The 26,663-nt window shown below is 41.9% G+C and overlaps 1 protein-coding gene across 4 annotated transcripts in view; it reads left to right on the top strand.

The window, feature by feature from the left end:
• The window catches only part of MRTFA (myocardin related transcription factor A), a 77,718-nt gene that overhangs the window by 40,373 nt on the left and 10,682 nt on the right, over positions 1-26,663 (top strand). For all 4 annotated transcript variants that reach the window (XM_085048687.1, XM_085048685.1, XM_085048686.1 and 1 more), the window contains exons 2-6: positions 7,482-7,547; positions 22,133-22,188; positions 23,756-23,831; positions 24,493-24,654; positions 26,091-26,266. In XM_085048687.1, the coding sequence (XP_084904813.1) occupies positions 7,541-7,547; positions 22,133-22,188; positions 23,756-23,831; positions 24,493-24,654; positions 26,091-26,266 (477 nt within the window). In that variant the 5' untranslated portion in view covers positions 7,482-7,540. The remainder of the gene's footprint in view (positions 1-7,481; positions 7,548-22,132; positions 22,189-23,755; positions 23,832-24,492; positions 24,655-26,090; positions 26,267-26,663) is intronic.

The raw sequence follows: 26,663 nt of genomic DNA on the forward strand, positions 1-26,663 counted from the left end.
TTTTTTCTGTTTTTTAAGCATCACTTGATAGAGGTTTTAGGTCTACATCAGGCAGAATCATACTCCTACTCTCATCTGTACAAATGTTTTATGCTTTTATAGGCTTCCTAAGAGGATAAGAAATAAGAAGTGGTCATGAAAAAAGTCTCAAGTCCTCAATACAAGAACTGCTTTTGATGCAGTATGGCTTTCTCAATTAAACCTCCTCTTTGGCTTTGTTCCTGCAATCATCTCTGTTGGACAAGCACAGCTGGATAAGGAGTTTGTCAGTGTTCCCCAAACTGGTGCAAGACACCTTTCCATCTCAGCATATTGCAGCAGGATGTGCTGATTTCTGCAATGCTGCAAAGAAATCCTCTTTCATCACTCTCAGAACCTGCAGTAGGGAACTGCTCCTGGTCCAGGTTTTGTTTCCTGTTCAGGATACTCTTCACAGACCTCTTCTTTGGGTGTAGAGACAGCAGTCCCAATCCTACTTCTCACAGAGAGAAGACCACAGCGTGAATATAAATAAGTGGCTTTTGCCTATAGTGTGAAATGTTCTTGTAACAGTTGAAGGGACCAAACCAAATTTTCTTTCTATTCTTTACCCTCCCAAACTCCATTTTCTCCATAGCATGGTTGCTAAGGAAGAGTGGAGGAAGCTGCCTGCATTTTAATAGCAGCTGTTGTTGTTTCGGTGGAGAAAAGAGGTAGTGGAATGTGAGATAGTCTCACATAGTAAAGAAATAAACTTCTGCTAAACTGTCCCTTTGCCCAGGCTTGCTTCAAGCTATTCTTTAAAATGCATTGAGATGAACAGAACAGGCTGCTACTCCCAGCAACAGTAGGTGCTTGCAAATTGTGAGGATCAACAGTGTATCTGCTGCTTCTCCTTCACCCCACAGAGGGACATGAATTTTTGGCATCCCCTTCCCAGGGTAGCAAACTGTCATATAATCCCTGCAGTTTGGGTGTCATTTACAGTCTGCTTCACTTAAATGCTTCTCTGTTAACTGCACAGTCTGCTTAAATGCAAAGCCAGCATGTATTCCCCATCAGCAGTTAGTGGATTAAAATGCTGTTAGGCTCAGAAAATTGCCTTTAAAAAAGGCCCAAAAAGTTAGCTTTTCTTTGTTAGCTAGCACATTCTGTGTGCTGTGGGGTGTGTTGTCAACAGCACCGGAAAAATGCATCTCTGAAATGGAAAAGTAATCCATCTCAGCAATTTAAGTTATTCAGAATTAATTTTGACCATTGTATACTCCCTCAATGATCACAGACTGTCATAGCTGAATTTCTCTTACAGCTTCTTGTGGACATTACAAATAGTTTGGTACACTAACAGCCCTTTGCTGCTTCTGTAAAGAAAGGTGTTGCAACTGGAGTTTTACAGATGTTGCCCATGCTGGTGAATCTAATCTGGCTTCCTGTTGAAGCATGAAAAACCTACTGCAAGTCAACATTTGTTTTGTAAGATGGCACAGCTGAAAAATGCTCAGACACCATTTCTCAGTGTGAGGGAAAGGTTTTCCTACCACAAGGGAGTGAATTCAGTCATAAATGTAGGATATAACTTCCACAGAAAACAACAGCTGGTGTGCTGCATATTCAAAAGCTGAATTTGCAAATTGTGAATTTGCAAATTCTGGCCAAATGTGACTATTTAATCAGAAACTAGGAAAAAAATTCTCTCCTTAGTGTAATTAGAAGGGCTGCTGGCTGAGTGGTAAGTGGAAAGGTGGCTTCACCCTTCAAAGCAGTAGTTCCATGGCACTATGATATTTGAGTAAGAGGCCCCAGTTCTGCACAAACAGCTGTGACAATTTTGTTCAGCAAATATCCTGTGTCATCAAAGTTGTCTTTTATTGTTGCATATTATAGTTAAGCTGGTTGCATATAGGCTGTTGCAAACAGCATTATACACACTGGACTGAAAAATTGGAAAGTGTCTGTGGGCTGCAAATGGTGGCCTAGTGCCACATTTCCTTAGTTTGTGGTCTCTGACCCTCACAAAGGGAACCTAGTCAGACCTGCTCAGTGCTAGGCCAGTGAAAATTCTCCTGAAATACCTTTGTCACTACAGAAGGGTGGAGGTGTTGAGCTAACTGGCAAGTTCCCATCCCAGCTTGTGCTGTATTAGTGCTTTCTTGGGAGTTAAGAGGATATTGTAGCCCAGTGCTTTCCACATGGGCTCTGCAGAGGTGCTGAACAATGTACAAATAAATGACCATGAGCCCTTACGAGCATTAAATTGCTTTTTACTGCTTTTACTTATGCTTGCACTTTCCTCAGCTTAGATAATGAAGTTAGGCTAATTTCACTTGTTCTTCTGTAGTTTCTCTTCCTAATCACATGGCTTATTGATTGGGTGGCAAGAATGAATTCTTCTATCAGGCAGACTGCTTTCACTGAATTTACAAAATTGATAAATGTCTGTGGGCATACAGCCTTTCTTGTTAATATGCAGCATATGTCTTGCACTCTCCCATTTTTCATGGGTATCCCAGCCTGAATTCCAGGGAGTTCTGCCTCCCTCAGCCCCTCTGTAGGGTTTCATTTGGCTCTAGCAGCCTTGCTTCCTTCCTGTTCTGTACTGCTGCTCATGCTGTCCCAGTTGTAATCCACCATATGGCTGTGCTTAATCATTACCTTGGTTGGGTGACCTTAAGCATCATTTGGGATTCCTTAGCAGGAAAGTTTTTGTAGAAATGTGAGCACAGACTCCCTTTGGCAGTAAGTCTCTATTCAATATAACATGTACAGGGTCTCACCACAAGTTGCAGTTCACAGCCATGTGCTTCTTCTCACTGGTTTTCAAAAAACAGGAAATGCAGAATATTTTTAAAATTTATTGTCACAAACCTGTGACAGTCTTTGAAAAGAGATTTTTATTTTATTTTTCTCTGCTGAAATGTTGAGATGCAGAATCTGCAGTCTGGTTTCTACAGTAGTTCTAGTCACACTACTAAATGCAGTGTGGTTTAGAAATAGAAGGGCTTTCTGATATGTATGTCTAAGGGCAGGCATGCTGCTGCAGATTTAGATGATGAGCTGCAAAAAACAATGTAGCTCATCATAGATATTTGTTCTTGCTTCTGCTTACTAGTAGTGCAGCCCTGAACTACCACTGGAGTTGTAAATGTCCTGAAAGTGCCTGTATGGGTGCAGCCTCTGTGTATTAATTATGCACTGCTTAATCTGAGCTACTACCAGCCATGAGAAGCTGGTCTTGGAATATGTCTGAGTATTCCAACAGAAACAGAAAGTTTTATGAACAAAAAATAATCATGGCATGCTGTATTTTACTAACAGGGTAGCTCTGTTGATAGTAGCTGTTTCACAATATTATTTGTCATTTAATACATCTCCCACCACTGCAATTCTTCTCTGCTCCTCATAAACTGCTGGCAGTGGTCCTCTATCCTAGCTCCCAGATTTCTCTGGAATGTGTTACTAATTCTTGGAACAGTCCATTAGTGATATAAAAGCATTGTTCAAAATTTAATTGGGAATGTTTCATACTTGTGAAATAAATAGATTATGCCCAGTTTTGAGTGGGAAAATCTGGCAAGCATACAGATCCCACAAAATATTGCATATAGCAGAAGGGCACCAGTTTGGAATTTGTTTTCTAGCCAGCAGCTATATACTGCCCTTTATATGACCTGATTTATTCTTCATTTGAAAATTAATTTACAGGTTAAGTACAGGGATAAAGGAAACAGAAGGTTGTCCATTAGTGATTGAAAGACTTACACTTCAGTCTGTCTTAGAGTAGCTTTGAATTTCTCTGGTCATTCTAGACCTTTGGCTGAGCTCCATGTACAACAGCCTTGGATTGGTGCTTGGGACATCTGTTAATCTATATATAGGATTCACACACTTGCACATGTAAACAGGTGATCTCCTAAATATATGAAATGGCATTGGGAACTCCAAGTACTTAGTTAAGCCAAAAAGCATTCAGGAGTGAATTGAAAAAATCCTTCTTGCCCTCTTCCTTGCCACAAAAATAAGCTGAACTGGGGAAAAAAACCCCAGATTTATGTGCTGATTATAGCTTGTGCTTAATACATATGTACATACATTCTTAAATCCCAGGAATTGCTTAGTGCTTGTAAAAAAGGATCCTGACAATCGCATTTTTTTCCTATTTTTCAGTTCAGTTCTCTTGACAGTTGCTAGTTTCTTGCTGTGAAGGGACATAGGGTTTAAAGTAAAAGGTGCATATAATGGGTAGAGGAAATGGGTAGTAGATGGTAACTGATAAAGAAATACGATATATTTAGAAAATTCATAAGGGAGGCTGCAGTCAGGAGGGGAATTTTAAGGCATTTGGTGAGGTCTCTAGCAGTCTGACTGAGACTCATTTCTAATACATCTGGGAACAGCAGGGAGACTTCAGAAGAGCGAAAGACCAATAATATTTTGCATCACTGCTGACAAAGGGTGAGTGAGTAAAGAGTGGCTCATATGCTATCAGTTCCAGGAAAAAACTATGGAAAATTTGATCAAGAATTTAGGCAGTATAAGAATAGCAGTATAACCACGCTGATCAGCTTTTCAGTTTGTGAAAACAGGTCTGCTTAAATGTGATTTTGTGGTTTGGATAAGTGAAATTTGGTTGCTAGGGGTTTTGTCTGGGTGCAACAGACTTTTATAACATCTTTAGCTTAGTAGTGAGTGGTGTATTTTGGTTTTAAGAAGTATATTTGAATTTAATGAAGTACTGCTTAATTGGATTAAGGACTGGTTGTAATCACAGAAAGCAGAAAAGCGTTTCTGGTTGAAATCAGCCTGGTGCAGTCTGAAAACACATGCAAGAGATGGTAAGAGCATGGACAGAACCAATACTAGTGGGGGACTAAATAATGACATAAAAAAAGTGGTTTAGATCATTTGGGCAAACAGAGACAGTTGAGCAAAGTGCACATTAATACAGGTGACAGTACAGGTGTGCACACAGGAGCAAAAAATGCCAGCCACACCTGTGTGGGGGAGTTTTTTGCTGAAAATCCCTGACTCTGGGAGGCGAAAGGTAAATAGTAGGTGTAGTTAGAAATGTGAAGGAAAGTAGATGGCAGTAAGTGGCAGGACGGGCTAACATACGTTACAAGATGTGTAAATAGGAAGACATGAGTAATAATGAGATTATCTGCACTTACAGCTGAGGAGATGGACCTGGTGCTCTAGGTCTGTGCCTTGTCTGTATACATTTAGTAAGATGTGCTCATTTAGGGTATAGATATGAGTCCCTCAATGGCTCACTAGTGGAAATAGTGCCTTGCAGGGAGAGATTGAATGGGCTGCTACCTAACAGAGCAGAAATCACTTCATGGCAATGTGCTGTTGGAAGGGTGAAGTCCAACTCCCACCTTCAGTGCTGGGGAATACCTGATGTCCAGGTTGTTCCACTACAGCTCCTGGCTATGTGGTCATCCTCTTCAACTCACTGATGCAAAAACTGTTGCCAGTTTTGGCTGGGCTGTGGTCTCTGTGGTGTCAGTGAGTCCAACCAGTCAGGGGAACACGAAAGGTGATGGGGGGTAGTGAGAGATTTGACACTGTCTCAGCAAGGTGTTAGGTCAAGTGCTCACGTGGATTGGGTTGTGATAACCTCACAGCAAATCCAGCAAATGATGAGCTCTGTGAGCAGGCTGGCTGCGAGCTGTTAGCCCTCAGCTAGCGCAGAAGTAGGAGTGCAATCTCATGCTGGGTGGGAGGGAGGGAGGAAGAGTCTGGAACTACCACTTCTGTTTGCAGTTTCACAGCCAAACGAAGGGCCTGTTCCTTCCCCTCTGTGTTCCCTCCTCCTCCTTCTGGCTCTTGGCTGATCCCACACAGAATTACCATGGTGCTCTAAACATCCTCCTTCCCTCTCTCACTTCCATGTACTAAAAGAAAGTAATTTTCTGCCCAGGATCCATATATTAAGAAATCATAGTTTATCTTAAGAAACAGAAGAGAGGTAACTTGTTTGCACACTGTGTGCACAGAGGTACCTCCACAGGTAGGAGGTACTCCTCCTACTGTCATAAACAGTTTCAAAAAAAGGTACAAGAGTCATAGAAGTGGGAGCCAGACAAATCCAAAAAGAAAATTAAATGTGTGTTTAAGAGAGGGTGATTAGGTGCTATGGAAACAACCATAGGAAGGAAAAGATGGATCTCTTTTTTCATACACACAAAGACCAGAACCCTTATTGGGAAATGTATCTTGGTCAAATGCAAATTGCAAATAGGAGGTTGAAAGAAACAGGTAAAATGTGATGATGTCTGTAAGCAGACAAAGTGGCATCTCCTTAAAATTTCTGATCTCTGCTTTAGGGAGTGTACAGTACAAATTTGGATATAATGTATGGAATTAATATACTGGAGAAGCAGAGTGCTTAAGAAAGGAGGCATAAGGGTTATAATGGGATTTCATAGTTGGACTGTAGGGCAGTTTTGCTCTCCAGTGGTTCCATTACATTCGTGTTCACTTTCATTATGTGGGCTGTGCAACAGGTATAAGCTTGACAGAGAAATTAAAATTAAAACAGGGGAGATGAGATGCCTTACCATTATAATATTTTATGTTGAGTATCCTTAGGATACTCCTTAGGAGTTTGGGCTTGATTACAAATGGGATTCAGTGATAGATACTCAGGTTGTCCTAATTTGAGACATATGTGTATCTACACATTCATGTGAAATTTTTCTTCAGTTTTGAAAGGTTGCTTTCATATAGAAGATGTCTTTGACTGTAAGAACAATCTAGAATGTTGCTTTGATTATATAGTTTAAAGGGAAACTGGTGTTTTAATCTAAATGTTGAAATTATGACTCTTTCAGGGATTTGCACTAGAAAAAGCCCCAGCTAATTGCATTTCACACAGGTCATGAATATGCTCTGTTATGCTAAAATAAATAGAAAAAATTCTAGTGATAAGGGGGTTTTTTGCCATGGAAGGACACTTCTAGATGTATCTGTGGTATTTCACGAGATGTTTCTGAAGGTGAATTTCCGAGCTGAGGAAGGAAATCAGCCTTGTAATTTAGAGTAACGACCAACAATTTTGACATATCGTTTAATCTGCACATAGTAATTAGAGTTTTCAGGAGTCATTAGCAGCTGGGGTGTCACTCTGTGTTTATTGGAGGACTGTCAGCTGGTGTTTCTCTTTGTTTGTTTTTTAATATTAATGGTTTGGAAAGCAGTTGGTGCTCTAGAAAGAACTGAGAAACAGGCCTGGCTTTGTGGATTTTTATCACCCTGCCAAGACCCTGCGCAACTTCCTCTCGCCCTGCCTGCAGCAGCCTACGGAAACCTGACTGCTGGGGGCCACTTCTGCAATTGCAGCAGGGCAGGGCAGCAGGGTGGGAGGAGGGTCTTTCCTTCTGCTGCTCACCAGTGCCTTGGCATCCAAAGAAGAAAACAAGATGCATTTGAAAATGTCTCTTCAGTTGTTTCTTGCACTGATGGGTTTCCTTCTCTCCCCTCTCTCTGCTGTCGTGCAGTGCTGCAGTTGAAGCTCCAGCAGCGACGCACGCGGGAGGAGCTGGTGAGCCAAGGGATCATGCCGCGTAAGTACCGCTTAAATTCTTTGCCTTGGTGTTTTTGTGCACGCTTTTTGGTGGGGAATGGTTTCCCATGTGATTCGAAAGATCAGGTTCTATGCTTCTGCATGAAAAACATCCTAAGTGAGAGCCCCACCCTGTCCCACCCAACTTGGTCCTTCTGAAGTGTTGGGGCCACCTCTGATCCTGAGGAGGAGAGTTATGGCTGCAAGTGTAACAGCACTGCGAAGCTGGGCTTGCATTTGATCACACTGCACAGTCTTCTGGAGAACATACTGTATTAGAAGTGCCTTACATATTGACTCGTGCTGGTAATCACTTGTAACAGGCTTCCTGCCTCTACAGTGTCTGTTCTTACACTGTGTCAGCTCCCCAGACCTCTGAGGCACTTGTAACTTTGTGTCCATAAACTGACCAAAACCTGGCAGTGTGTACTAGATTTTAACCAGCAAGGGTCCCTGTTTTATTTTTGTAGCTAGAAAACAGCTAGAAAGAGCCCTATGGGCATCAGCCATTGCCCTTCTTGTAGGGGAAGGCAAAATTTGTGGAGCCAGAGAAAGTTAACTTTTCTGGGTAGACACAGAGGACCTACCCTAAAGCCAAGCTTTCACTGTCAGGTTAGTGTTGGAGAAGGTATTTTTCTGTTTTGTTCCCCTCCTTCCCCCAAAAATGCAAAAAAGGTATCTGACAAATAGTTTTGTCATGCTTTGGTACCTCTGAACTAGATGACTTATAGGTGACAATTTGAAGCAAGACCACACAGCAAATGTTTTATTTTTGAGGTCCTCTCAGTTTCATGCAACAGTTGTGGTAAAAGGCAGTGGATCAGGTATGTATTTTCCTCTTTCAAAAGCTTTCCTTCTTCCCTGTTTCACAACCTTGACTTGAAGCTGATGCAGTGATGAGGATTTTCTCATTTCTTTGGTTTCTAGGGTGCACACTGTAATATGACACAGTGGTGTGACTTAGACTTTGCCGAGGGCTGAAGGTTATGCTGTCAGCTCTCTCTCTGAATGAAAAGAACCTGTCAGCAGCACTCTGTCAGCTGAAGTGGCTTGCTGGATGGCAGTAATGTTCTCAAGAGGTTTCTGGGACCCCTGTTTAAAATTATATTACCAAAGCAAAAAAGATTTATCTGTCTAGATAAATCCTGCCTGTTGTCTATTTTTTAACCTGGGGAGCTCGTATATGTCCAGAAGCTTCTACAGAATACACTTACTTGCTTTTGGATGAAAGGCTAGTGTCCCAGTGGCTGCCTTTTTACTAATGCTTCCCAGAAGAAAATGTTCCTGCCTTCTTTGTGGTCTCCTGCTCTAGGTGGATACGTATGCAAATACTGTATTAACTTACGTTCAGTACTGGCTTTCTTCAAAATGTGGCTGGCCAAACTTGTGATTCCTGAGAGGGGTCTGTTTTACAGGCCTTTTGAAAATGAGAGCCTTGCAAGTAATTCAAGTAAGGCATCCAGAATAATTAGTGAGTCTTAAATTTGTTTAAAACATAGCCTGAATTATTAGTCTTTGCAGATTTGTGTTCTTCATTGCTTCATTTATATCTCTTACATATGAGTTTTGTGACGGACCAAAGAAAAACACTCAGTGAACACTCAGTGAAATATCATTGTGAAAATATTGGCAACACATGAAAAGGTCCTTTCTGCAATGGAGAAAACCCACTTTAGCACATCTGTTCTAAACATGATTTGAAATTAGTTCCTCCCAAGTAATGGTATCATTTACCCATACCGGCTGACTGGAAATAACTGCACATAGGGAAATGTTTAAAACATAATTTGCCTGGGCCATTTTTGAAGAGAAGATCAGATGTGAGATAAATTGTGATACTTAAAACAAAAGTCCCATTTTTAACCTGAGAAGTACAGAGGATCACTAGGGACCATGTTCATCCAGAAAGCATCTCAGAGCCATGACAGCTTTACTTCTACTTTCAAGAGTCCAGAATGGACATTTTTACTACTGCTGGGAATGTGCAAGTATCCTGTACTCTTTCTTCTCTCTGGCCTGTACCTCTTGTCTGTGAAAACATTTAGGTACTTAATCTTGTTCTGCTGTCATCTGCTACTGAACATGGCTAGCTGGACTTGTGTGTCCCTCTTGGGTTTGTTAGCCAGGAACCAAGCTCCACACAGCCCTTTATGATGATTCAACAAAGTATAAAATTTGGAATCCAGAGTATGGTTTGGTGATGAACTAAATGAGCTGGAGTGTTCTTTCCATGTCAGATGCTGGTTGACTTTTTTTTTTTTTCCTTTATTTTCAGTCTGGAGACTCTCAACACTCTTGAGAGAACTGTAATGTTTGTGGTTCTATCTGCATTACAGCTTGTGTCAGGAATGTGCTTTTGAAGCTCCTGATTGCACCTGCCTACTGTACCTTGCTTTGCACCACAAAATGAAGTTTGAGAGCTGGATTAAATTGGAATGAAAGTAAAGTGGAAAATATTCTGTCTAGAGCTAATAAGCATTCAGCCCATGGGACCAGACTACAGCTTGTCTGGCACCACACCTCCAATTCACCTTCACAATCCAGAGTGTGGATGTCACTTCCTCAGCATCGACTTTGTTTCTGTTTTGGTCTTACTGTGCTTTCCTACATGTTTGCTTGGATTAGCCTTTGGTGCAGATCAGTTCCTATATATCTTGAGGCAAACAGATGTGGAAAAATCCATGAGCCAAGTGTGGGAGAAGTGAAAGGTTTTGTTTTACATTACAAGCTATGTAGTGTGCAAACTGTCCTTGGTACCTTTGGTTCTCCTGACTGAATCTAAACCCCGTGTAAGATTTATTCTGCAGATTGGTTCCCTAAAAGAGAAATTTCATTTCAGGCTTCTGAGGTTTTTGGACACTATAAATATGAGGAGTGGGAGATGGCATGTTTGCGTCACCCTAAAGTGAGAGTGAGAGTCATGCTACTCCTGCTGTGCTGGTTCACAGCAGAACTGGGAATTGCTTACTTTGTCCCATGTGGAATTTTGTTTATATGATAGAGTGGAAAGGCAAATGTTTCAACATTTTTTTACCAAGTACACTTAATCTCACTTAAATAACCTTCCCAACCCACCAGCCACCTACAGTAGGGCTTTGCTCCACTAAAAGATTAGTGTATTGTAGTGAGAAATAAAGTACTTACAGGCAGTGAAAGAGGATTCAGAATAATTGGGTTTTATGCTTCATTAACTCTTCTTGCTTTCTGTCACCACTTCATGTAACCTTTTACTAGTAGCAGGATTCATTAGTTAAGATTAAAATTCTCAATTGCCCTTAGAATTTCTTAGAAGAAAGGTGGGAAGCAAGTCTTCACCTGCAGCTGTCATACCTGTGATCTGAGCTAGAATGACTATATCTTGAAAAAAGGAGAGCTGAGTTTCCATATTTATTCACATTTTGGCCTATTTTCTAACAGTGCAAATAGACAAGCCTTTTTGCTATTTGCATTTTTTTGTAGCTATGCAGAGATGATTTTCATCTCCTCGGCCTCACAAAATGCAAGTTAAACAAAATCTGCTGTCTGTGCTCAACTCTTTGAACTGCTGTGCTGTAGAACAGTCAGATGCTGCCATTTTTTACAGCATTGAATTTAAAGGTTATGGCTATTGTAGAGCTTTTTTGGGGAATATTAAACACCCCATTTTTCACTCTTGAAGAGAATGTTTAAAACAGTAGCTAATGCAGTAGAAAGTTATGTGGAAAGTATCTTCAACTAAAACAGCAAAAATTTTTGGGGAAAGACATTTGGCAAATGTAGCAATACTCAGTTATGCAAAATATGTAACTCTCATTCTCTTTTGCAAGATTTAAAGCTTCACATGCCCTTTGTTTTATCCATCAGGATTGTGATCTTTGGCTTCTGGCTGCAAACACAAAACACAGGCAAGAACTCAAGGTAGTCATGTGGCACAATCCTGCAGGAAAGCTGTTTTGACCATCACATCTGTCTAAGCAGGCGAAGCAGAAGTAGATAATTTCTGGGAATGTGCCTTGTGTTGCTCTGTGGTAGTGCTGTGTGAGTCTCTGCAAAATGACACAGGCATCCTTTGAAAAGGGCATTGTCTGCACTGAAAGCTAGAAGGAGGGTGGCTGCTGTCCAGGCTGAGAATTTCCAGGAGCTTCTTCCTCACTTCAGTGTATCTGATGTTTGCCAGTTTTTGTGCCCACATCCAGCCCCTCTGTATGTTTGTGTTCTGGGATGCAGAACACATGACTGTATGAGGATACAAAGGGGATGGAATTTGTGCATGGAGATTCTAATGTGACTGCTTTTACAGGTGCTGAGGTGTTGCCATGCTCTAGATCTGTGCTACCAGCACTCTGATGCAGTTTTTGCTTGGATGTGCAGTCTGCTGGATGCTCGAGTTTATTTCGGAGTATGAGAGTGTATTTTGTCCTCAGAGTCCATGAGGGGAACGTGCCATGGTTCAATTGCAACATGTCACACAATTAGAAAATATTGTAATGCAGCAGGCAGTCTAATGATTATGATCTCATTAGGCTCATATCACTATTTTTTTCTAGCTCTAATGTTAATGGACAAAATGTAATATTTGTTATAAAACTAAAATGCAGTATTTGCTTTTTTGGGAGTCTGTGAGACATTGCTTAGAATGAATTCAAAAGGAATTGCTGTTTGCTGGGGACACTTGGTGATTTAATGGTACAGAACACAGGTTATGCTTGGGCACTGTTGATCATCATCTAGACAAACATTGTAGTAGCTGGTCTTCTTCATCCAGCATAGCTACCATCACAAAAAATCAAGGATCTTTGAGGCACTGAATTCAGGAAGCAAAGTGCTTGCCACCTGTGAGTTTCTAAGGTTAAATCATGTCTCTATACTTCAATATCTCAACCTCGAAATTTGGCCATACATCCACCCTTGTGTTTGTGTAGGGTAGCTACAAATGCTGTTTCTGCTTTAGCCTTTCCATGATAGTCTAACCAGCTCTCAGTTAAAAAAAAAAAAATAGGCTTTAAATACTTGAAAATTGTGCACTTCTAACTTTATTGCATGGCTCTGTATTTAATATTTTTGTTCATATTTTTTATTTCGTATTATGAAACTTGTCAATTTAATATATTTGTGCTTATTGAAGGAGACCTGTGAGTTGAGGATATAATCGACCTTTGGTTCCTGTTACACACAATAGCTACAGTAGAACATACTAAATGTCAGAAACAAGAAAAAGTTAGTTTTATAAATTAACTGTTAATTGTGAAGTAAGAGCATCTTTTTATATGTGTCAGAGAAAGGAGAGGCAGCAAGCTGTTGGAACATGACAGTTATCTACAGGTGCAGTATTTTTCATGGCATGAGCTGTTCTGCCATCGTGCTGGTGACTTCAGGTGCAATTCTTCATGCCTCAGCTGTATTTTCCTTTCTACATAAAGGCTGGGATAGATGAACTGCTGTGTCTGTGTGGAGTTTTACTGCTTGGAACTGTTGCAGTGTGGCTGTGCAGCCGACATTTCAAGGTTGTTGTGTGTTCTAGTTGAGCTGCAGCTAAACCCATTGCTTTAACACCCTGAAATAACTCTTCCTGCTACGTAATGTGTCCCCGTCATTCTCTCACTGCTTTGCATATCAGATCTTTGTAGTGACATTCCTATAGTTTTATGGAATCTATTTATAGTAACAAAGCAAAAATACACATTTTTACTTCCCTGCCTTCTAATGTCTGCTGTTCTGCACATTGGCAACTGCTTCACTTTCATGCTTTTAAGCTGGAACTCTAATTTCATTTAAGACAAGGAGTTAAAAACGTATATATGGACTGTAAATATTGTTACTCCCAAACTTGTTTAATAAAATGTACAAACCTGTGAAATCTTTAAGATCTAAAAATAATAACTTCTTTTAATACTTCATAAACCTCTGTATCCTTGCTATTTTTTGGTTCACAGTGTAGGGCATGGAACCTCAAATACAGAAGCTACAGGTAGACTTAATATACTCAGTGTCATGCTCTGAGCGTAAGACTAGAACACTAAACAAGTATTGTAAAACAAAAAAAAGTGTAGACAACACTTGCAGCTGTATTTCTGTTTCTGCTGTGTTGCACAGAAATCTGTTACTGGTTTTATTTTAGTTTGGTCGTATACCTATAACTTGTCTCCCAGGAATTATTTGCTGGTTATTTGACTTTGATCTTTTTTTCTTGACGCACAATTTCAAAACCTTCAGGCTTTGTGTGTAGAAGGAGTCTGTAAATTTAAGCTGAGTGTCTCATTGTTAGAAGCCTAAGAACTGCATCTGCTTTGTTTGTATTTTTAGATATCTGTCTGTGTGTGTTTTCCATGTGTTTATATCATCCGTGATTAATAAGACATGATTGGAGTAGTAGAGTTCATTGTGTTAGGATGGAAATTTGCTGTTTGACCCTTCTGAAGCTGTAGAAGGAAGACCATACTTAGGTGTTTGGTAGGCTGTGTTTGGTCCTTGATCCCTGCCATATAAAAGATTTAACTCTGCTAGTTGCAAGAGAAATGTAATAATTCAGGCGAGTAAAGTATGATGTGCAATACAGTTTTTTCCCTTCGTGTTCCCACAGTTGTCTTAGGTTCATTCTTAGTTGTTGTCTAGGAATGGTGTCTCCTTTCTATTTTTGTGATCCCATACCTTTCCCACCCTGAGCACTTTGGAAAGTTATCAGAAAAGTTTGAAAAGGCCAATTATTCATGCAAGAAACAGGCATGAAGTCTGGTCCATGGATACATGGATCAAAGGGTTCCTGGTAAAAATTCTTTGTCTCCCGTTTCCTCTTCAGTTTGGGGGTGGTATAATTCTAATTGTAATGAAGCTTTGCTTTTTCTTATCTTTCATTTCAGGATTTAGGTAATGTCTTTTGAATGCCAAGAGTTAATGGTGATGGATGGAGCAAATTATACATTATTTGTATTTGCTGTAAATGTTTTTTGACACAAAGCCGTAGCCATAGTCACCCACAGATCTGATAACTGTTACCATGGGTGACAACTTCCATTTTGCTCCTGGAGAGGATGACCTTTCTGAGAAATTGCACATATTTTAGATTTTAAATTAACTCAATGTTGGCCCCTGAAAAATCTTAGTATTTTCTGCCAATAATTTAATGTTTTCTGCGACAAACCTATACTTCAGGCTTTTCACACAGTTAATGAAAATCTTAAACTTCAGCTGCATCATCAGAGAGATACTGCTGTACTAAAGTTACTGACGGGTTTGCTGGAAGTGGGCTCTGGAGAGGTGCCTGGAGCAGGCACTGGAAGCAGCTCAGCTGCTGTGTCTCCATGGCGAGCTGAGCTGAGCTGAGGGTAGCACAGTTCCCCCTGCCTGTGTGCTTCAGCAGCCAGAGCAAGCCCAAGGCAGGGAGCTGGCAAGTGGCTCTTTTTGGGAAAACCAGCTGCATGAGCCAGTGCACTGTGCAGGTTCATGAGTGTTGATCCAGGAGAAGGGCTGAGCCTATGAGGCATTGTGTCAGGGAGGCAGCACTGCAGCTCTGCCTTCCACAGCAGCCTGGGGCTTCCCAAACAATCCAGCTAACCAGGACTTCATTCATCTGCTGTTTCCTGTGCCGTGTCTCTGTTGATTGGAGTAGCTGGGCACTGGGGTACCCTCGGTAAAACTGCAGCACCATATCTGTAATGCCACACTTTGGCAGTGCTGGCAACGGTAGCAATGTGGGAAAGAACCTTTCTCCAGCCTTTCTTCTGTTTGGGACTAGGAGCACTCATAATTCTTCAATCACAATAACATTCTCATTGAAGGGTGTGACTGAAGGGCAAGCTGCGTTTGTTTGAGTGCCAGAGATGTGTTTCTTACCTTCATAAATATAGTTGGATTGACTTTTTTAGGTCAATCTTAATTTTTAATTTTCTGAGTTTATGTATTTAGGGATTTGAATAATCACAATTTACCAGTTGTGGCTTCTTTTCCTGCCTTTAACTTGATACTCATATTTTAGCCTTAATCCAAGGTCATTTACCAGTGTTGGGGTATGGTATCAGCAAGAATTTTCAAGTATGGTGAGGTCTGTTTATTGGATGAGAAACTCCCCAGAGCTGCAAGTGGAGAAAAGGATGCTGATGGAGATCTCTCTTCTCAGCTGTCTGTTCTCCAACCCCTTTTCATATTTCTGCAGCATAGAGCAGCTCTTTGACACTGCCCCACTGGCAAGATGACAACCTCTTCTGTGCATGTGACCCACTTTTTAACACCTTTTTCTTCCACGCTGTGAGAAATGCTTTTTGGAAGTAGGGTGAAGATGAAGGGAGGAAGACAGTGCTAACTGCCTTGCTCTGTGGTTCACGTTCTGTGTCTCTTACCAAATCCTGCTGGGTGGGAGCCCCACCCTGAACCAACAGCGGAAGTCATCGAGCCTATTTGCAGCACTTTATCTCATCTTTTTACGAAAGCATAGTAAACAGGAGAGAGAAACCAGAATTTGGTTGAGAGCAGGGGTGAATAGCTGCAGCAGAAGGCCTTCTGCCATTCTGAATTAAATCAGCTTGTCTGAGGTTGGGTTTGGACATGACACAAGCTTCTCTTTGTTGTAGTGAAGGAAGGTTTTTCCTTTCCCTTAGGAATGGGTCTAACTGAAGAGCAAAGTATTTGACTCAGTATTCTGAATTTAGCTGTAGCCTTTCTACAAACATTGTGTGTTGTCTTACCAGCTGATTTGCAGTTCAAATATCACCTTGTTGTCTGTGATGAGCTAGGTACTATGGCCAAGAAAAGCTCATGTGCTGCCTCTCTGTCAGTCTACAATTCTGATAGCCTTGAGTAGTGATTTACTGGTTACAGAAGGCTTTGCAGCCTCTGCTTCCCACAAGACACTTGAGCTATGAGGATGTGTGCAGATCCCTTTGCCTTTATTTCTTCCCTGTGTTTGGTGCAGACCTCAGTGTGTGCTGTCAGCTGCATAAGCAAATGCAGAGTTGTATGGGTGTTTTGACCTCTTTTTCTCAGCGGTTGGGTCAGTCCCCTTCCCCTGCTGTGTTTCATTCTTAGAGCATCTCAGGCTAGTTTTGATTCCACTTATTTCTCACGCTAGGTAACAGGAACTCAGAGATCTGCAGATGAATATCTTTGAAAGCTTTGCAAGGCTAAAATCTGCTTTTGGACACTGCAGGGTAAACCCTGAGCAGAAATGATGGGGTCCTTTTGCCCAGCTTTTTGTCTCTGCTGTTACATTGAAGATTTCATCTCTGGGCTTTGTATGGCAAGGTGTGGGTGGATGTAGATGGTCTGAAGTGCTGGTGCTTAGCTTTGGGGGTCGGATAGAGGGACGCAGTTGCAATTATAGCTGCAACATTTTTGAAGCAGGGTGGAGGCACAAAACAGTTGCATCATTGATCTGCAGGGCAGTTTCTCAGGGTAGCTGAGGGTGTTACCACAAAGATACTAATGCTTCAGGAATTCTGGAGATGAAGCGTCAAAATGTTCCACAACAAGCAGCAGAGAGGCTAGAGAAATAGTATGTATATGCTAGGAATTTCGTGAGATCCTTGCTAACCAGCCTGTCTGAGGCAGGAAAATCTGCTGTCAGTCATCTAAAGTTGAGGGGTAAAACTCATCCTCCTGATAGCAGATGTTACAAACTGCCAGACAGTTGTCCAAGTGGGACAAAAGTATGTACAGCTCAGTGGAGGACACCTGCTGGACTGTGCTGTCCCAAGCCCCATTGGTGATGCTATTGTCCCTTCTGTCACTGAGCTTTTTTTAGTGCTTGTTGGGCCATTTGTAGCACCAGGCTATTTTCCTATGGTGGATGGGGCAATTTGCAGACATGGGGGGCTGTGGTTCAGCAGGGTGGGGGCTCCTGCTGAGCGCTGGCCTTAAACTCTGTCTCTCATTTCTGACTCTGTCTGGCAGGGCAGTTGTGCTCAGCTTTGCTGACACTATTATTTGTGGAGCTGTGCTGTAAACCAGCATACCAATCCAGGTTAAAATAACTCTTTCAAAACAACTGTGATCTGAGTCTGCAGACGGTTTTGTCAGCATAACCGAGGGCTAATGTGCTTTGTCCCAGACCCAGGTACAGGAACAAGGGCAGAAAGTGTAACTGCAGGTTACTGAGGCTGAAAATACCATGTACATAGCATGTAGAAATTAAATCAAAAGGCAGGCAACCTAACTGAAATCAGGCATTGCAAAAGTTGCTTCTGCATTCTCAACGATTTCTTCCTTGCATACAGTGGAAAACAAAAACTCAACAGCTCATACTGCTGTCGTAGTTTGGCAAGTTTGGTGTGTTTTTTTCCTCTGGCGGCACTCTGTTCTCATCAGGACTCACTTAAAGTTAGCTGGATAGTTAGATCAAGGATTCAAGTTAAGTTTGGACAGGGCAAGTGCCGTGGGGTGGTGCTGGAGATACTTTATGGCAACAATTCCACAACAGAGCTCCCTGTACAGTACAATTGGAGCATCAACGGCAAGGCAGAAACAAGTGGGACATGGGAAAAGGGGGAAGAAGAGATCATTACTTAAACTGGACCTACCAGCAGACTAAATATTTGTTGAAATGCCTTCCGGGGAATTCAGGGTGTTAAATGTGTTTTTGCACTTGGGTTTAGTAAGGTGCTTGAAACAGCCTCGCCTGACATTTTTGGAAGCTGGCTGGGACTACTTGAAGCTGCCTAAGTAACTTGTGAGGGCACAGTATTGGAATAAAGGCTTGGTGTCAGACTGGAAGTTGTGTTGAGCAGGGTTATTGGGTGGGAAGGGAAAAAATCAGTGTTTGACACAATTCAGTGTTTTCAGTGATTTGATGTAAACAGAAGAACAGTCTGCATGTTTATTAAGCTCCAGGTTAGTAGGCTGGGGGGAGGACAAGACTGGGACTCAGAATGTTTGGAGAAGCCAACAAGTAGGGAATAAAATGAAAGAAAAAGGCAGAATGTCTACATTTTGTAATGCCTTGTCAGTGGCATGAGTTGAGGATGAAGAGTGGCTGGCTTGGTCCCAGCTCTGCAGAAGAGGATTGGAGACCTTGGGTGGTTTGTGAGATGAGCACAAGTGAAGGTTGTGTGTTTTATGTACACAAACAAGGCAAACTGGGTGGCACATGTGACTGACAAGTGTTACTGAACAATCATTTAACTCTGTAAAAGCTGAAAAAGCCTAGGCTGGAATATGTACCCAATTCTCAACACCAGGCTTCAACAAAAAATGCAGATCAAATGGAAGGAGTTCAAAAGAGGCGAAACAAGCAAAGGTCTGGATAATGTTATCTGCAAGGGAAGGTTGAAGCAACTGGCTTTGGTCATTTTATATAACAGGAGATTGTAGGAGAATCAAAGTTTTCAAAAAAGATACATGCAAAGAGGAAGAAAATAAATTGTGCTCTGTAGTGTTAGCAGGTAAGGTGGGGAACAAAGATTATAAATTGTAGGAAGGGAAATGTAAGTTAGACATTTAGAAAGGTTTTTAAATAGTAAAAACATCTATGCACTGGGATAATTTCTCTGCAATAATACTGCATTTTTTCATGAGAGGTTTCCAAGAACTGGTTAGACAAACTACTGTAAGGAATAGTTTTGTGTATTTTATGCAGGCTGAGCAGTCAGAAAACATCAGGTGATTAGAGTTTCCTCATCCTTAACCCTCTGTGGTTGTATCTGATATTTCAGGTACTAAGGGCTGTGGACAGAGTGGGAATGAAGCCCCATGCCCACCTGGTTCACACAGGTTCTGCTCCCCCAGCTCAGCCCCTCATTCACATACACTGTCAGAATGAGCCATGAGAGCTGCTATGGCTGAGAACAGTAGAGTTTATCAATATGGGTAGTTTTAAGTGGAATGGATAAAGCAGCACTCCGGTGAACAAGCCAGATGGGTTGTGAAGCACAATAATCATTTTGCAGGGATCAGTGCTAAGGGGCTGGGAAGGGCAGTGGTAGGAGCTGGAAAAGGGCCATATCTGCACTGTGGGTCTCCTCTAGAGTTTATCCAGAGCCTTATTGCTTCAGAGTTCTTCACAGGATTGTATTTTTCCCTTTTTTTTTTTATTTGCTGTAGTAAAGTTAACAGAGTTGCTCCATAGGTCTGGGATAACTGGTCATTTCAAAGCCAAAAAATGTGCAAGGCTTAGTTAACTTCAAATAGAGTATGTTTTTACAATAGACACCCTATTCTGACATGTCAGCCCCATCCCAGATTGCTGAGGGAAGCAGGGAAGGATTTGTGCCCTCTTGACATTTTCAGAGGTCGAATATGAAGTCCTCTGTCATGTTGCCAGCCCAGAGAGCTGCATCCCAGTGCACGTTTCCAGAGGACTAGTCATGAGAGTCTGAAACTGTTCTTTACAGGATTATTCCTGTAGCAGCTCTGCATTACTTACTATTAAATGCATATGTGTTTTTCTTTTTTCCTACTCAGGGATTCTTTTCTTGCTTTGTTCTTGTGTATGCAAGAATTTTCCTGGACTACCTGTGACACCAGCTGAACTGCTGCAGTTGGCTTTTCTGACCATTAGCTGTGGTCAGGGAAATGTCACTTAAAGTTCATCTGCTGCCTCATACTGACAGCAGAGGTAGGCAGGAAGGGGAGAGTAAGGAATTACTGCTGTGTCTGCACATTCTGGTAGAGAGCCTTTGAAGACTCAAGATGAGTCCTGCTTCACTTGTCTCCAGGGCAGATGTTTTTGCAGATTTAAATGTTGTTTGCTATCTTTGCCCAAGTGGGCCTGAGCTTTTATTTGGCTTTTCTGTGATGTGCAATGAAAGGAAAGTATGTTCAGGTTCAAGCACATGTGTATTCACACGCAGCTCATGTGACTTGAAGAGAATATTGTTTCTTCCTTGCTCTTCATCGAAACGTGATGGTCAGACTGCCCAGGATGCCTCATTGCAGGCATCAACTGAGGCCTTGTTGGTTCCTCAGCTAGCTGGGGAATTTTTTTGCATTATTGTTGTAGTTATTGCAAAACCATATCCCTACCATATCTCTTTGGTATCTCAAAGAGCATTTCACAGTTTGTGTAACTTTCTCTGGTGATTTCTCTCCATAACCAGATTTACGAAACTAATCTGAGCAGGAACTATTTGCCCCATTCTTGTAGCAATTGCCTATATACTCACTCATTATGGTTTTCAGTTACTGTTAATTTATTCTACAAATCATTCTTCATTGACTTCTGTAGTCCAAATCCCACATATGATGCCCGGTGTGTTCAGAATTCCTGCCATGTGGACTGAATTCTGCTTCTTAGCCCACTGATGTGAATCTAGAGAGACTCTATATTTCACAGAATGTGTCTTAACACCTTCTGTGGCTGCTCCATTTCATTCTGTAGGGAAGAGCTTGGAAGGCTCCACATGCATTAGAAGTAGTTTCTTACACTGCATTTATGCAGGGGCTTTTATTTTTAAATAGTCTGTTGAGACTTCATTATGAACTTATATTTGAGAAATACTTAATCACTGGTCTTAAGTGAAAAATACTATGAGCACATTATTTTTTCACAGGACCTAGATGCAATACTTCGGAGTTACTGACTCTATGAGCTTAGTTTTCTGTCTTCAAAAGACTTGCAATTTATCTTTAAAACTGAAGTTCTTTAACTTTTCTGTTTAGCTTGATGGTAATTCAGACAGTTTAAAATATGAATATTTCAGAAATAGGAAAAGAAATTATTATGCTCCCTTCAGCTAGCTCTTAATACAAACCACAATGTGGTTGTTTTTTTAAAAAAACAACCTACTTGCAGCTTCAGGGAAACTGTGAGGAGTTACTGACACCATCATCACCCTCTCTGGTTGTACTGTGGGACGTGAGCTTTGTGTGCTCCAGAGGAGCCAGGCAGAGTGAGAGATTCCTCCAGGGTTAGTGTGGTCCTGGACAGCAGAGGATCAGTTTCTTAAAACCTGATCCATTTTGGCTCTGGTTTTAAACAGGGCCTGAGGGGGTGAGGAGGTCTGTTCTATGGAGAGCTGCAGTTAACTCCTCAAGCTGTAGTTTTCTGTCAATAGACAGATGGACTTAGCTCTCCAAGTGTTCCTGTTTTCACAGTAATTTCTCTTACATGGAGAATTTCTCTTACATATGTGTCCTGTGCACCTGCAGGATTTGCAGCCAGTCCTTGCATGTGCACAAAACACAGGTGCAGATTAAGGAAAGACTTGCAGCTTCTTTGGACATAAAAAGATAGTAAAAGGGATTTACATTTCATTAGCATTGTCCCCCATCCTTCCAACCATTTAATGTATTTCTTCAATGTTTCAGAGCCATTCCCATAAGGGTCCTGGGCATCTCACTATCTGTTGAAGCTTGTAAAAGGCATTTTTTGGGGGGCTGGTTTTGAATCATGCTCCTGGACCCAGCTTTGGGAACAGTGGTTAGTTTGACTAGAAGTGTACCTGCATTGGACTCTCCAGTGGCCCACAAAAATTTCAGGTCAGTTCCTGTGTCCCTGTGCTGTCAGATGGAGTATGGCAATTCACATGGCTTTGCAGCAGCTGGAGATCTGCTCCAGTGTGTTGGAAGATGCAGGAGGCAGTTGCTGTGGTGTGTTTGTTAACTTAGTTGGCCTGAAGGGTTGTGCAGTGAGAGAACTTCCATCATTCTAATTCATTCTCTAAATGTTTTTCCTCTCCACAGCTCTGAAAAGTCCAGCTGCATTTCATGAACAAAGAAGGAGTTTGGAGCGGGCCAGGGTAAGATGCAATATAACCTTTAGTGTTTTGGGAAAGTCAGTAATAGTGTGTCTTGTGTTTTGTGCATCCTGTAGCTGTTAATGAGATGCAGAAGGGAGTTGTTCATATTCTGGATGCAATACAGCTTTCTGTAGTCAGAGGTGTATTGGATGAGGTGTTGTACAGCTTGCATGTGGTGGTGGTTAACCCTCAGTGAACTAGTTGTGCCTAAAACCCATTGAATATGGTGCCTGGATTTGCCCTAGAGTCATCTTCCAGAAGTGACTGACACTCTTCTTCCCCAGTGTCCCTGCACTTAGCATTTTTATTTTTATGGTGTCTCTTTTGCCCTGAAATGCTCTTATCATGTGGAGCTCAGTTCTACCTTTGAGGAAAGTTTCTCTGTTACCTGCACATGCAATTGTTTACCTAGGACATTAGAAATTGAAAACTGAACAGAGAGGATCCCTCCAAAATCTTGTGACACTGAAATCATAGACTTCTGGCCCTACAGAAAGAGGAAGCCAGGCATCACACTTCATGTGCCACCTTTTCTAAGTGGGGAGTTTCTTGATAATTTCTGTTCCTCAAAAAGCCTCTGGGGATATTTTTTTTCTGATTAACCTACAGTGGAATGAAACTCATTATGACTAAGTTTTGTTTTAAAAGTGAAAGCAACATAAGTAAAAAAAATAACAGATGTGATTAAGACCTGTAAAGAAGGCCCTTTAAACTGTGGAAGGATTGGAACAGGGGACTTTCCATTAAGACCACTGACCAAAGGGCTTTTGCTTATTTCTCATCTTTTTTTTCTAAAACCTTATTAAGTTAATATTTTTATGCAGGTGGTTGAGCAACTATGGTGCAGTTTTCTGACTGACTTCAATACTTTTTTTCTCTGAAGGCCATCCTGATAGCCAGTACTTACCAGTCTATTACCCACTGCTTCCAGATTCCCATTCCTCAGCAGTGTAAAGAGTAACATGTTCAGCCTGCCAGGGGCATCTCTGTACATAGCTCTGTAGTGCATTCTCCAAAAAGAGAGCTAAAAGCAGCTCTGGAAGTCAGATAAGCCTTGTCACAGCATTTAGATTCTGCCCCCCAAAAGACTGCATGGGGTCTTCAGCTTAACAAATAATGTATCTTTAATCAAATTAAAGAGTATGCCCAAGCCACAAGTCAGCCCTGAATGCCAGCTGTACATGAAAGTATTTTCTATGAACAATAGAAACAGTGCATTTATCTTTAGTGTAAAAGGAAATCTCTTGGATGTTACCCTGCCACAAGTTAGCAGAGGTGAAAAACAACGGGAAAAGAGGACTTCAGCTCCTGAGGAAGTCCTTCCCAGTTTGTGTTCTGTGGGGCAGCATTGCACAGTTGACTGAGGTTATTACAGTAGAAGGTCATCTTTGAAGTAAGCTCATTCTCTGGGAGCTCTGGGACAGGAGATAGCCCCCTTCTCCGTTTGTGCTTATTTAGATCTCAGTAACAGCTAAAGATGGTTGTTTCTCTTTGTGCTGTTTGAGATTACCTCACTCCTGTGTCTGATTAGCTAAAGGTGGTTCTTGCTTGTGTGTTTTTGCTACAGACAGAGGACTATCTGAAACGCAAAATCCGGTCCCGGCCAGAGAGATCAGAGCTGGTCAGGATGCACATTCTGGAAGGTATGGCATGTGCTGAACATGAAAACATCAACAATGAACTTTATCATAACTACTTTTTTAAAAGCTTTCTATTTTTCCTCTGACCTCCAAAGCTTCCTTCCACTTGGGAGCAGGCAGAAGATCGTGCCTGTTGCATGACTCCTTGGGAGGGATTAAATTCTGCTTACTCTGAGATTATTCTCAGAAAAATCTGTTGTGTGAATTCAAATTGTGCAGTTTTGTGTAGCTGAGCAACAATGAAATAGAATGATCATGGACTGCTCTTCTGCTAAGGGACAGCACTGTAAAATGTCCAAGAGGGAGTGAGGCAGATTTGATCTGATTAGTAAGCACCTCAGTTTCAGAGAGGGAGTGCTGTGCTGCTGAGCACCAAGGCCTGGGCACAACCAAAGGGAAAAGGTGGACAAGAATAGGGTGACATCAGTTTGAGAACAGTGAATTTGTCACAGGCTACTGCAATTATCTTTATAACCTAAATATACATAATATCTATCATATCTTTGTAGTGCATAGTTACCTATTGTTACTTATCAACTATTTTTCTGTACAGTTATCTACTGTTATCTACAGCTCCTTTTCTGAATAGAATTAAAATACTGCTGAAGGGTGTGAGTTGACCATTGTTGGATTTATGCCATTTTATTTACTTTCCCCCAAACAGAGACCTCAGCTGAACCCTCCTTGCAGGCTAAGCAGCTGAAGCTGAAGAGAGCCAGACTGGCAGATGACCTCAATGAGAAGATAGCGCAGAGGCCAGGGCCCATGGAGCTAGTGGAGAAGAACATCTTGCCTGTGGAATCGAGCCTGAAGGAAGCTATTATTGGTAAGGTCAGAGGAGGATCTTGGTGGAGGGCATTTCCCACATGTGGCTGTGATTACCTATCAGTTCACCTGCATGTCTGAGAGAGTGCAATCCTATGGCTGGTCTTGTTTTCCTGGCCCAGAATCACAGGCCTTCAACCCAAGGATTCTGAAAAGCAGAGCTCCCCCTGGCCCAGATAATGCTATGGAGACATTAAACTATAGGGAATGTGGACATTCCAGAATAATGTGAAAGCAATTGTATATCGTGAAGACTTGAAAGACTGTTGAAGATTTTATTCCCTTGATTGTCTCCTTAAAATCCCTCTCTCAGTATAACATATCAACAACATTGGTCAGGGAGAACCCACTGACTTAGATCAGGAGGGGAGACAGAATGTAAACAGGTGTGATGAAACAAAAGATGTCTGTGAACTCAAAAACTTCAGAGGATTCAACCCCTTTAAAAATAAACCAGAACAGATGTAAATCATGCCAGTGCCATTCCAAGGGCTGAAAGGAATGCTGAGGAATAGCCTTCCCACTGCCTCAGCAGTGCTCTTTTCCGTCTCCCCAGACTGAGCAGTCTGTGTGTCTGTGGTTGTTCATCCCCTCAAACACGCACAGCTATTTAAAGACACATGGGACACAACTGTGAGCAAGACAGAATACTTTTCATAAAAAAGGAGAAGGACAGTGTTGTGAGAGACCCTGGCTTCACTACTGAGCAAGAAGTAGTTGAAGAAGGGTGAACTTGTGAACTGAAGTGTAAGAGATGTGGCTTCCTTCTGAATGAGCAAAGTACATCTCTGGATTCCTCTTGATTTTAGGTGAGGTGCAAATGCCAGCATTTTCCTGCTTAGCGGGATTAACTTGAGAAAATGTAGTTTAAGAAAACATCGGTACATTACAAATATATACTCATGTGAATTTATCTACTGGGCATGTAGATGGACAGAAATGCTAGTAGCAGCCAGGGCCACCACTTAATCCATAGCCCTTGTTGCCTGTAAGACTAGAAGACAGTTTGGGATTCTGTCTTCCAGGACAGAATAATCCAAGAGAAAGTCTGCTTTCCACCACAGAGGATGAACACCCAACAAATCATGACTCAGCCTTCCACTGTGCAGTCTTCTTCTTTGGTGCCAGATGATCATGAAATAAGCCATGCCACAGAGCTGGGTTTGGGCAGACCTATGTATCTCTTCTTATACTCACTGATCTTGTCTGGCTAGGAAGCAAGGGAAATGGTTCACCCCAGTCCGCATAATTTTATTCTACTGATAGTGAATGTAAACACTTAAACCTGATCCAGTCTGGGTTCTGTTCTCTCAAGTTTGGCTGGTGCTTTAAGCACAACTCTCTCCACGCCATCATTGTCTTTGTGAAACCTCTAGTGTCAGGCCAAGTAATTTCTTATTCCACTTTACAGACCACAGTTGATGTTTGTGTTTTTAGTTGGACAGGTGAACTACCCAAAGGTTGCAGACAATTCCTCCTTTGATGAGGACAGCAGTGATGCCCTCTCCCCAGAACAGCCAGCCAGCCATGAGTCCCAAGGGTCTGTCCCATCGCCGATGGACTCCCGGATTTGTGAGCCTCTCCCTAACACCACTGGCACATCACTAGCTCAGGTGAGAATGTGGAAGCCTCCTGCAGTGCCCTGGAGCTTCATGCTGATTTGTGGCAGAGGATCATAAAAAGTGAGACACAGGCTGCCCTAAGAAGTATAGTCTGTGAGATTTCACAAGGGGTCTTAGCTCTGTGTGGTGTCAGTGACGTCCTCCTCTGGTTGTTCAGCCATGGTAGTGCCATGTGGGGAAGGTGGCAGCCATTGCTTGGTGGTAGAGCCTGTGTGCAACTGATCCCAGCAGGCAGTGCTGGGAGATACAGGTGTGGGATTTTGATTCCTCTTCTGCCCTAAGAAGTTGTGCTGCTTCTCAGGGACAACTGAAGCAGTGGGTTGAAGGAGTCTGATTAAAGATTTGAAGCCTGTGCTCCTTCCTTCTAAGTGGATACTTCCTGCACTCT

Source organism: Lichenostomus cassidix, chromosome 1Aa, assembly GCF_008360975.1.
Source record: "Lichenostomus cassidix isolate B80296 chromosome 1Aa, HeHo_3.0, whole genome shotgun sequence".
Lineage (NCBI taxonomy): Eukaryota > Metazoa > Chordata > Aves > Passeriformes > Meliphagidae > Lichenostomus > Lichenostomus cassidix.